Below are 13,042 nucleotides of genomic sequence, written 5' to 3' on the forward strand. Positions count from 1 at the left end.
CCCATGAGCCGAGGTGACAAACTATCCCAAGGTTGAAGATCAGCTTCACTATAATTGTGTGTGGATGTTCTGTTAGGGAGTCATGGGAAAAAGCATGAAGTAAGGTGTACTTAAATATGGGGAGATAAGGTACAAGGTCTTGTGATTTTTTTTTTTACCCACGAATCATTTACTATGTGATTGCATTGTACAAGTCATATGGAGAGCTGGGAATGTAAATAAACCACGAGGAGGAAATTGATGGCTAAAACAGACTGGTGTGACTTACTGGACGCTGAAACCAGTCAGTCATGTATGTGTCAAACAAATATCCAGTACAATATATTGTGAGGGGAAATAAGGTACTGTACGTAATATACTTTTATGGCTGTTTAATTTGACTTGGCAAGCCTGAGCCGAAGTCCTGCTTCCAAATGAACTCAAGGCAGTACTGATCGTCATGGCTACAGCTGACAGAACAGGTATAGACTGCTAGAGTCCCCCAGTCGATACTGTCTCCCGTGGAGTCCACACACAGACTATTGAGCAGCTGGGGCATCACCTGGATGTGTGCACACAACACAAAGATAAGGCATTTGGAGAGGAGGTTGAGCATTTGTACAGTAAAGCCTCCAAAAAAATATCCAACCTGGAACTCAAAAGTCCTCTTAGCGCCACAGGTGCATGCTGGGATGTCTGTATCTGAAGGGATGTGCTGCAAAGACACCCAGAGTGGGGATCCGCCTCGACTGTAACGCAACACTTGGTGAGGCTCCGGTGCAATCTTCCTTTTAAAGCGCTGGAACACCCGGTCTTCCTCTGTCTCATGCATGGCCATCTCCTCCAGGTCGGTCTCTGCAAGTGCTGGAGAAAAAAAAGCAATACCTGCTTTAATTATACTGGAAATGTATACACAAAATAGTAAACTTGTTTTTGTTTTTAAACATTTGGATGTCTACGCTGTTCCACAACAGTCTCATAAGTGGTGGTAAAGAGCGTTAACTAGTCATCAAGCAACTGTTTTAAGTAGCTCTTTAGTATTTGGCTGCAACCAGAAGAACAACAACATTGCTTAATAAACTATGATTTTATAGTGTTTACTTTCTGTTATGGCGGAACAGTCTGCACCCGTCTGACTGATGGCCTCATCTGCTTCATCCCCCTCATCCTCCTTTTCCTCCTCAGGCTCTGTTAAGAGCTCAAACTGCGGGAAGAGAAAGGGGCAGGCCGATGTTTCTTGGCGGCCGCCGCAGCAGCACTCCTGCTTGTGCGCGTTCTTCCAGTGGAGCGTCTGGTGATGTTTCCCGCAGTATGTGACAGCGTGGCAGCGAGAGCAAGCTTTGTTGCCGGGGCAACCGCACACCCAACACAGCTTAACTCCAGAGGTGGGCAGCACACTCTGGTTTGGATCAAAGTCGCACGGGGCTTCGGTCTCTGCAAATACGGGAAGGAAAAATCGTCCTTATCAAATCTATTAAAGTGAACACATTACATTTGAAAAATACTGCAATCAATTATCAGGATTCACACCTGCTGGCGGCTCGTAGGAGTAGAACTCATTCCTCCGAGGCAGCTGACTTCTAAATACTATGAGACAAAACAATAGTCAGAACATGACGATATTAAAAGTGATTACTGCCTGCAGGTACCTTTCATACAGCAGCTGTCACTGCGGACGTAACATTTGGGGTTTTTACAACAGAACACAAAGAGGGTTCTGTGGAAACTTCTGTCTTGACCTGGAATTGGGGCGTAGACCTAAAGGGAAATATTGGCATTATGAGTGCATAAATCTGTGGAGGATGTAAAAGCAAAACATTATGTCAATTTGGGTGGTTATATTAATATGCACACACTCCTGATAAGATTTGGGGTTTTTATATGTTGACTTCCTGTTTGAACCCCTGAACCAGTGGTTCTCAAATGGGGGTACGCGTACCCCTGGGGGTACTTGAAGGTATGCCAAGGGGTACGTGAGAATTTTTTAAAATATTCTAAAAATAGCAACTATTCAAAAATCCTTTATAAATATATTTATTGAATAATACTTCAACAAAATATGAATGTAAGTTCATAAACTGAACATCAAATCAAGTAGGCTATTCCATTCATTACAATGCAATATTCAGTGTTGACAGCTAGATTTTTTTGTGGACATGTTCCATAAATACTGATGTTAAAGATTTATTTTTTTGTGAAGAAAAGTTTAGAATTAAGTTCATCAATCCAGATGGATCTCTATTAAAATCCCCAAAGAGGGCACTTTAAGTTGATGATTACTTCTATGTGTAGAAATCTTCATTTATAATTGAATAACTTGTTTATTTTAAAACAAGTTTTTAGTTATTTTTATATCTGTTTTTCCAAATAGTTCAAGAAAGACCACTACAAATGAGCAATATTTTGCACTGTTATATACAATTTAATAAATCAGAAACTGATGACATAGTGCTGTATTTTACTTCTTTGTCTCTTTTTTTCAACCAAAAATGCTTTGCTGATTAGGGGGTACTTGAATTAAAAAAATGTTCACAGGCGGTACATCACTGAAAAAAGGTTGAGAACCACTGCCCTAAACGACCATGGCTGGAATGAACATGCCCCATTTTTCATCGGCAGGTAAGGTTGAACACTGCTAGCTAGGTAATGATAAATGATAAATGATAAATGGGTTATACTTGTATAGCGCTTTTCTACCTTCAAGGTACTCAAAGCGCTTTGACACTATTTCCACATTCACACACACATTCACACACTGATGGCGGGAGCTGCCATGCAAGGCGCTAACCAGCAGCCATCAGGAGCAAGGGGTGAAGTGTCTTGCCCAAGGACACAACGGACGTGACTAGGATGGTAAAAGGTGGGGATTGAACCCCGGTAACCAGCAACCCTCCGATTGCTGGCACGGCCACTCTACCAACTTCGCCAGGTTGCTACAATACGTTTTATAAAGTCCAAACAACAAATGTTTCGTAACAGTTCCTTCAAGTGATGAATTAACATTAAACGCCCGCTTCAAGCTACTAAGTGAAATCTCGCTTTTTGGTAAACTAACCTGCAGGAGAAAGAGCATCGGCAGGCGACATGTCTCACACTCCAGTCCGGACAGCGAGGGCAGGCCTCGCAGGGAAAGCCACGCCGGTTTCCCCCCAACTTTACTGGGGAACTGCGGGGAGCAAAGCCGCCAAGACTCCGCGTCCTCCAGGAAACCCAGGATTACCTCCGGCGGAGACATGAGGGTATTCATCAGCGAAAAAGGTAAAACACGGCTAAACGGTAGATACCGGAAACAATGTGCTTTTCAACGCATGCCTAGCCCAATGCAGAAGCACGACCGTGTAGAAACGCAAGTAACTATTTTTTAGTTCCACTAATAAAACACGTCGACGTAAAAAATAATGTCATTGGTAAGTTGTACGGTGTAAATGCAAGTAAATAGCTTTATTTACAAATATAGACAGGCTGGTTTACAGCCACTGTTACGTGTAGTCGGCCGCGGCGACAAGTTGTTTGTAAAAACAGAAAGTTAAATACAACCATGTTCATACTGTACATGAATTGATTAACGTGGACCCCGACTTAAACTAGTTGAAAAACGTATTCGGGTGTTACCATTTAGTGGTCAATTGTACGGAATATGTACTGTACTGTGTATCCATCCATCCATCCATCTATTTACTACCGCTTATTCCCTTTGGGGTCGCGGGGGGCGCTGGAGCCTATCTCAGCTACAATCGGGCGGAAGGCGGGGTACACCCTGGACAAGTCGCCAACACAGATAGACAGACAACATTCACACTCACATTCACACACTAGGGCCAATGTTAGTGTTGCCAATCAACCTATCCCCAGGTGCATGTCTTTGGAGGTGGGAGGTAGCCGGAGTACCCGGAGGGAACCCACGCAGTCACGGGGAGAACATGCAAACTCCACACAGAAAGATCCCGAGCCAAGACTACTCAGGACCTTAGTATTGTGAGGCAGATGCACTAACCCCTTTACCACCGTGCTGCCCCTGTACTGTGTAATCTACTAATAAAAGTTTCAATCAACCAATCAAAAAAATATGTCAAACTGAAGGCCTGGGGGCCAGATCTGGTCCTCCACATCCTTTTGTGGCCTGCAAAATCAATCAATCAATCAAAGTTTATTTATATAGCCCTTAATCACAAGTGTCTCAAAGGGCTGCACAAGCCACAACGACATCCTCGGTTCAGATCCCACATCAGGGCAAGGAAAAACTCAACCCAATGGCCGCAATGAAACCTCGTAGGGAACCGCAGATGTGGAGAACCTTTCCCCTCCCTCCCCCGGGCGACCGGTGCAATGGATGCCGAGTGGATACGGTTAATAATGTGAGAGTCCAGTCCATAGTGGGGCCAGCAGGGGATCATCTTGAATGGAGACAAGTCAGCAGCGCAGAGACGTCCCCAACTGATGCACAGATGAGTGGTCCACCCCCGGTCCAGACTTTAAACAGCTAGCGCCTCAACTGCGGTCACCAGATAACTTCGCCACGCAGGAGAGGGGGGCAGAAAAGAAAAGAGATGGCAGATCAACTGGTCTAAAAAGGGTGTCTATTTAAAGGCGAGAGTATACAAATTAGTTTTAAGATGGGACTTAAATGCTTCTACTGAGGTAGCATCTCTAACTGTTACCGGGAGGGCATTCCATAGTACCGGAGCCCGAATAGAAAACACTCTAAATAACAATACCTGGGATTTATATAGGGCATTTCTAAGTACCCAAAGTCGCTTTACATGTAGCATAACAGTGAAAGCCTGCATACTTTTTTTGGGCACTGGTAATCACTCATAAGCCGGAGTTCTTAGAACGCAGATTTATGGCCGGGACATATGGTACAATACAATCAGCAAGATAGGATGGAGCTAGACCGTGTAGTATTTTATATGTAAGTAGTAAAACTTTAAAGTCACATCTTAAGTGCACAGGAAGCCAGTGCAGGTGAGCCAGTATAAGCGTAATATGATCAAACTTTCTTGTTGTCAAAAGTCTAGCAGCCGCATTTTGTACCAACTGTAATCTTTTAATGCTAGACATAGGGAGACCCGAAAATAATATGTTACAGTAATCGAAACGAGACGTAACGAACGCATGAATAATGATCTCAGCGTCGCTAGTGGACAAAACGGAACACATTTTAGCGATATTACGGAGATGAAAGAAGGCCGTTTTAGTAACACTCTTAATGTGTGACTCAAATTATAGACTTGGGTCAAAGATAATACCCAGATTCTCTACAGAGTCGCTTTGTGTAATATGTGAAATAATATGCGTCAAAAAAGTACTTTATCTTTTCTTGCTAGATGTATTTATTCTTTCCATTTTGACAGGAAAAAAATACATGTACTTCATGTGATTGCATATCTTTCAAACATTAATATTATCCAGGAATGCAACAAATATTGTCATACACTCCAAACATTTATTGTTGAAATAAAAATAAACACTTAAATAGCTGCTTGAATTATGATTTCAAAAGAAGTTACCCATCAAATTGTACACTGTAAAAAGGACAATAGATTTTACGGTTAGAAAAACAAAAAACAGACCTTTTTCGTGTGAGGTCATACAACTTCCGATTTTGAAGACAGTCGCCATATTGGATGGGTGAATGCAAGTAAACAGGGCATAAAAAAAATTACAAATATGTTTAGAACTGCTGGCAAATGGGGGTTAACTGCTAAATTGTGGGTTGCTCCAACAAAAGTGGGCAGTGTACGGCATCGTTCTTTCGACTTCCAGCCGTCACCAATAACCAATGCGAGAAAACGGAGCAACCGTCAAGGAAAAGGCGAGAACAGTGGCTGTCTCATATCAGCGGAGCCGATCCAACAACATAAACATTTGCCTATGTCAGAGTTTGCTCTCATAATTTTTTTCATGGTAGATATAGCTTACTTAAATATAAAGTTGAATATTGTTTTTTACTATATGGGGGGGTAAGGGAACTTAAGGACACCGGCTAGGGCGCATACAAGTTAACTTGTTTTGTTGTCGTAATATCTTGATCAGAAAGTCCAGCTAAAATGTGGCATGGTTTATTCTTGTTATGCTGGTAGTAGATATATTTTTGTTATTTGTAAGACCTATTACATGTATGATGTCCGTGCAGGTATCAGTGTACTATGCTACTATCAGATCGTCACGTATGTCTTCAAAGCGCTCAATGGTCTCGCCCCAGCTTACATTAAAGATCTCCTGGACCAACCCACCAGCTCCAGGCTTAGTCGTTCCCTTATATCTAACAACCAGATGACACTGAAGGTCCCACGGTCAAACCTAGTGACAAAGGAAGACCGCGCTTTCTCAGTGATGGCACTATGGAATAAGCTCCCTCTGAATATTAAGTCTGCCACCACTCTGGACTCTTTTAGAGCACAGCTTAAAACTCACCTCTTTACCGCAGATGACTTTTGATTTATGTGTTCATTGTGAGTCTTAAATGTTTAGTTTAGATTCCTTTGTGTTTCTCAGTCTCTGTTTCTGTTTTGTTTTGTTTTTTTGTTTCTCCACTCGGGCTGCGCCCCGGGCTGATGTAACAGTTGGTTGGGGGGCGCATAATAAATGGAAAATAACATAACATAACATAACATGCTTGATCATAAAATACAGACCGGATTTTTTTTTTTTTTTTAGTAAGATTCCAGAACATGCAGCCACTAATGTAATGCATTATCTTTAATGCCAGGAAAAACTCTGAACGTTACTCATGTTTTCTATGTTTTTTGGAAAACTCTCTGTCTTGTTCTATGACGACGACATAGGTTGGGATCCTTCGTTGAAACTCGGCCACCAGAAACTGATGTCACCGAATCCTCATTCAGGCAATCGTTTGCATCAGATTGAAGAGAAAAGGAAAATAAATGAAGCCGTGGAGTCACTAATTAAATTCATCAGTCAAACGTGATAAAAAAAACAGGACATTCCCTTGCATTTTAACGATCCCACCAGAAGCAATGAGTTTGATGAGGCTGATGATTCACCAGAGTTAAGGTCTCAATTTCGGACTGACTTAACTGCGGCACAGATTAACAAACTTCACGAGGATTACAATTAACTTGTTTCTAAAAATATTAAGCTGAAAGAAGAACTTGCTAGTTGTAGGTTGTCAGAGGAAAGCCTGGTTGGTAATGATCAAAAAGTGAAAATGTACACAGAAGAACCCAACTTAAAGTTTTTATGGTTTTGTACAGTAGTTCACTGTCTCAGTTTTAAACAAATGTTAGTTCTGATCAGGCTTAAACATGGGTTTTAAGCCAGTTACTTTTCTGGGTTGTTTTTTGTGTCACCGAACACCATCAGTAAAGTTTTCATAAATGTCCTGAATGTGATGTGTGACAAACTGAAGTCATGCATTTACTGGCCAGAGAGAGAATAACTGAGGAAGACCGGGACAATGGAATTCAAAAAGCACTTCGGTCTGCAGGTAACTGTAATAACTGATTGTTTTGAAATCTTTATTGAAAGACCTTCAGGTTTAACAGCTTGTGCAGACACTTGGTCAAAATATACCGTATTTTTCGGACTATAAGTCACAGTTTTTTTCATAGTTTGGCCGGGGGTGCGACTTTTACTCAGGAGCGACTTATGTGTGAAATTATTAACACATTACCGTAAAATATAAAATAATATTATTTAGCTCATTCACGTAAGAGACTAGACGTATAAGATTTCATGGGATTTAGCGATTAGGAGTGACAGATTGTTTGGTAAACGTATAGGATGTGCTATATGTTATAGTTATTTGAATGACTCTTACCATAATATGTTACGTTAACATACCAGGCACGTTCTCAGTTGGTTATTTATGCGTCATATAACGTACACTTATTCAGCCTGTTGTTCACTATTCTTTATTTATTTTAAATTGCCTTTCAAATGTCTATTCTTGGTGTTGGGTTTTATCAAATAAATATCCCCAAAAAATGCGACTTATACTCCAGTGCGACTTATATATGGTTTTTTCCTTCTTTATTATGCATTTTCGGCCGGTGCGACTTATACTCCGAAAAATACGGTAAGCACCACAACACTGCAAAGTACTTGATTGGCATCACTCCTTAAGGATATGTTAGCTTTATTAGCTGCAGCTATGGAGGATGGGCACCAGACTACGGTAGTTTTTTTTTCTACCAATGACTCGCATTTTGAACAAACTGTTTCATGTCAATATTGCTTGTATTCCGTCACAAAGTAAAAACCAGTGGTGGTCAACCAAGCCAAGATAGCTGTGAACTATTGAGTACAAAAGAGGCTTAAATCTTTCTGCAAAAAGCATATGCGAGCAAAAAATCTAACTTTGCAATAGAATAGATAATTTATCAAAAAAAGATTTGTCGAGTGATATCAAGGATTATACGTTGGTCGCGTTCTCAAACATATCGAACTATTGAGCTTCAGACACCATTCTACGCGGCAAAACCGATGGAAACTTGGAAAAGCCTGGAGGTCTACAACTTATTTGTGTCGGGCTGAGTCAAGGAAATTGGTATCAAGACTCTCCCGGATAAATATGCATCGTTCTTGCTCGGTTAAGGTTCCATTTCATGATTTAACTTTGCGTCTACTGCCATGTTTGTTGTTGTTGCACGCCCCGATTACGTGTGTTTTTGTCCGTCCTTATCAAACTATAATTATGGATGTCAACATTGTGTATGTGCTGAAAGCTTCATTCATGATTGTTGCCTCTGCTAAAAGCTTAACTCTTTTAGCATTTGCTCACATTTGCTTTCTTTTACTTAGACTCGCCGAGTTGGTGCTTTTCGAAACACTCGTAGCAAAAATGTGTTTAAAATATACAAATATTATCAAGATTAACACTTAAATGGGAAATTATAAATGTAAAAATTATATCAAACAAACCATTAACAAAGTGATCACTGCAAACTGCGTTTTTCGACTCTGCTCTCTTGGACTAGAGTGTAAGCTGCTTATATCGTCGTTTTTTGTCAAATCTAGCACTCTTTTCGCCCTTTGTGATTACGGGGCGGCATGGCGTAGTGGGTAGAGCAACCGTGCCAGAAACCTGAGGGTTGCAGGTTCGCTCCCCACCTCTTCCATCCAAAAATCGCTGCCGTTGTGTCCTTGGGCGGGACACTTCACCCTTTGCCCCCGGTGCCACTCACACCGGTGAACTGAATGATGAATGATGGGTGGTGGTCGGAGGGGCCGTTGGCGCAGATTGCAGCCACGCTTCTGTCGGTCTGCCCCAGGGCAGCTGTGGCTATGAAGGTAGCTTACCACCACCAGGTGTGAATGAATGATGGGTTCCACATGTAAAGCGACTTTGGGTACTTAGAAAAGCGCTATATAAATCCCAGTTATTATTATTATTATTACCTATCGAGGAACTCTGAAGAAACGTTTATCCTTTTCGCGATTTGAACGATTCGTACAGCCGAAAACAACACAATTATAGGGCACTTTTTCTTTGAGAAAGGCTAAATGGCGCCTAGTACCCATTGAGAACAGAGCTAGCTTGACCACCATGCATATTTAATGGACAGGACGTGAGCCGGATGCGACGTCAGTAAAATCCAAGCAATTGTTCTCACTGACAGAGGCTTCGATGTGGCAGAAAGCATTGCACAGGCAGGATGTGACCTGAAAATACCTGCATTTGAAAAGCCCGCTATCTGCTCTCGATGTGGAGTAGACAAGATTGCACTACATTTACACTGGACAAGATTGTAACTGTGTGCTGAGTTATTGAAAATATGTGTCAGTCTGTCATTCCAATTGATTAAAGCTGTGACACCATTTCCGTGCTCGATGTATTTGCTGATGAATTTTGTTTATCATAGTTTTAGACATGCATCTAATTGTGTGCACAGTGCACACCGAGGCCCAGAGCTTGATGTTGTTGCTCCATTAGTTTTTTTCCACGGTGTAGAGGTCTATATTGTACATCATCCCACACTTGTTATCATCCCACCTTCCCAAAATAGCATCTAATCCGCTCCAATAGTTTGACAAATATTTATTAGCCATAATTAGTCACTGTCAAATCGTATTTGTCGTTGCCATGCCAAAACTACAGCCATCCAGTAAAGCTGCAGTTGTGACAAGTGCTTTGATAACGTCAAATGATCGAAAACAGTCTACAGATGCCTCGCAAATTGGCCAGATCATACGTCAAGTTGTCCGCCATCTTGCGGCAGTCATTGGTGAAGACAGCAGCAAAACAGTATCACTTAAGTAAATTAATAGTTTTCATACATCAAGTAACTGCTCCAAAAGGAGACTAGACTACTGTTAGTGTCACAATTTGATCAATTAAAAAAATGTCTCGATGATTGCACTTTAAATGTGCTACATTAATAACTATAAATCTATGAACAGTATGATTCCTTAAAGCCACGTAAATGAGCGATTTATTAAAAAAACACTTTGCTGTCACATTGACTTGTACAGGTTGACGGGGCAGTGTTGACTAAAGATTAAAGTGTATTTTTTAGATGAGTTTTTTTAGATTCAACATTTAGGTTGAGTTTTTAACATTTAGGTTTAGATTTAACATTTAGGTTGAGTTTTTAACATTTAGGTTTAGATTTAACATTTGGATTTACATTTAACATTTAGATTTATATTTAAGATTTAGGTTTAGATTTAAAATGTAGATGTATAATTTAGATTCAACATTTAATTTAAAGTCGAATGTGATACACATTAGCTAAATGTGAGAAAAGTGAGTTAAATCTGAGAAATATATCTGTTTGAAAAGTGCGAGTGAACTTTTACATTCGGCGCCCCAAAGTCTGCCCCACAACAAGAGGAGAGAGAAAAATAAGGAAGTAATTCATTTCAACTTACAGTGGTGTGCCATCAGGGCCAACAAGGCCTTCTCTGCTGGCCAAACATAACCAGAAATCATAATCATAATTAAAGATAAAAGTATTTTTTAATTTACTTTCCCTAAATATCTAAAAGTATTCATATTCTCTTCATGTCATATTATGCTCCTTCCAGCGCTGTTGTTTTTAGGTTATAGAGTTTTTATCCAATCAGAATTCAGCTAGCTTATGTTGCCATGCTGTACCAAATCTGCCCGAAGCTTTCAAAATCAACAATGCAGGCGTCTGTGCACTGTAGGTGAACGGGCACATACAGTGATAGACAGTTGCGATAGCCAATCAGATCACGCGTTGTTGTCAGTAAGGCCTTCCAGATGGCCTAAGGCTGTTATGAGCTACATAACATAAGAACTTCATTACTCAGCATGCCACAGTAGTGAAGAGCATGCGCAGTAGCCGCGTTTAGCCACGCCGGCAGCGGGATGTTTTTGATGAGCACGCTGTGGAGTAAACTTTAAGAACTCAGCCAACACACCTCGCCTGCATCTTTTATGATTAGACAAGACAACACATATATTTGCAATGCCATTTTCAAGATGGATATTTAAAGAGAAACTACATCTTGTGAGACGATGTCGGCCAACCCTGGAAATTTGAATGGGTTTGTGGATAATACATACAGTATATATATATATATATATATATATATATATATATATATATATATATATATATATATATATATATATATATATATATGTATATATATCCATCCATCCATTTTCTACCGCTTATTCCCTTCGGAGTCGCGGGGGGTGCTGGAGCCTATCTCAGCTACAATCGGGCGGATGGCGGGGTACACCCTGGACAAGTCGCCACCTCATCGCAGGGCCAACACAGATAGACAGACAACATTCACACTCACATTCACACACTAGGGCTAATTTAGTGTTGCCAATCAACCTATCCCCAGGTGCATGTCTTTGGAGGTGGGAGGAAGCCGGAGTACCCGGAGGGAACCCACGCAGTCACGGGGAGAACATGCAAACTCCACACAGAAAGATCCCGAGGCCTGGATTGAACTCACGACTAGGACTTTCGTATTGTGAGGCAGACGCACTAACCCCTCTTCCACCGTGCTGCCCCTATATATATATATATACATATATACATAATGGATTGTGAGTTCAGATATTTTATTTCTTAATTTTTTCACGTTTTATATGTTTTTTGCAATTTTAATTTTGACAGTACCACATAAGATATGTTTTAATTGCTGATGCGGGTTTGTTGATTTTTAAATGCACCAGAAAATAACCCGTTATGTACACTGTTGGTGGTGATTCAATGGCCAGTAGTGCGTAAATGTGTTTCTGTATAGTATTTCTCCAGCAATGGCCATGTGGGGACATAAATTATGGTATTTTGAGAGGTAATCATTGAAGTCGGCAGCACAGTGGCACAGGTGTTAGTGCATGCCTCACAATACGAAGGTCCTGAGTAGTCCTGAGTTCAGGATCTTTCTGTGTGGAGTTTGCATGTTCTCCCCGTGACTGCGCGGGTTCCCTCCGGGTACTCCGGCTTCCTCCCACCTCCAAAGACATGCACCTGGGGATAGGTTGATTGGCAACACTAAATTGGCCCTAGTGTGTGAATGTGAGTGTGAATGTTGTCTGTCTATCTGTGTTGGCCCTGTGATGAGGTAGCGACTTGTCCAGGGTGTACCCCGCCCTCCGCCCGAATGCAGCTGAGATAGGCTAAAGCACCCCCCGGGACTCGAAAAGGGACAAGCGGTAGAAAATGGATGGATGGATCATTGAAGTCGGACATCACGGAACGCCTAGGTGGGAAACACACGGCCCGCCACTGCAACTGAATAAAATGGCAGATTCACACAAAGTTCTTCGGGTTAACCTTGACCATATATGGAGAAATCCGCTGATGTAAGGAAGGCAAAAAGTCACTAAAATCTCAAATTCTAAACTGTGTGTGTGGAGCAAATTTGTTATTATAAATATCTCTGACATGCATCCATGTTTTTTTTTTTGCATAAAAAGACCCCTTCAAAAGCCAAGAAAAGTTTGCAAATGTGGACAAGCTATGATACAGCAGCAAAAGAGAACATGATACAGGAGGAAATTATTGTTACCTACTCTCTCTCTCTCTCTCACGCACGCGCACCAACACGCGCACACGCATGATGTCACTAGAAGGGGAGTTTGTGAGTCTCCAAAGTGGACCAACAC

General features: G+C 41.2%; 1 protein-coding gene across 1 annotated transcript; it reads right to left on the reverse strand.

Moving 5' to 3' along the window:
• Window positions 1–69: 69 nt before the first annotated feature.
• Window positions 70–3,572, reverse strand: pdcd2 (programmed cell death 2). The gene is made up of 6 exons (XM_061964246.2): window positions 3,035–3,572; window positions 1,629–1,737; window positions 1,510–1,566; window positions 1,081–1,413; window positions 629–843; window positions 70–541 (listed from the first exon to the last, which is right to left on the reverse strand). The coding sequence occupies exons 1-6, from the start codon at window positions 3,224–3,226 to the stop codon at window positions 362–364; spliced, it is 1,086 nt and encodes a 361-aa protein (XP_061820230.1). The 5' UTR covers window positions 3,227–3,572; the 3' UTR covers window positions 70–361.
• Window positions 3,573–13,042: the final 9,470 nt, after the last annotated feature.

The sequence above is a fragment of the Nerophis lumbriciformis genome, linkage group LG06 (genome assembly GCF_033978685.3).
Source record: "Nerophis lumbriciformis linkage group LG06, RoL_Nlum_v2.1, whole genome shotgun sequence".
Taxonomy (NCBI): Eukaryota; Metazoa; Chordata; class Actinopteri; order Syngnathiformes; family Syngnathidae; genus Nerophis; species Nerophis lumbriciformis.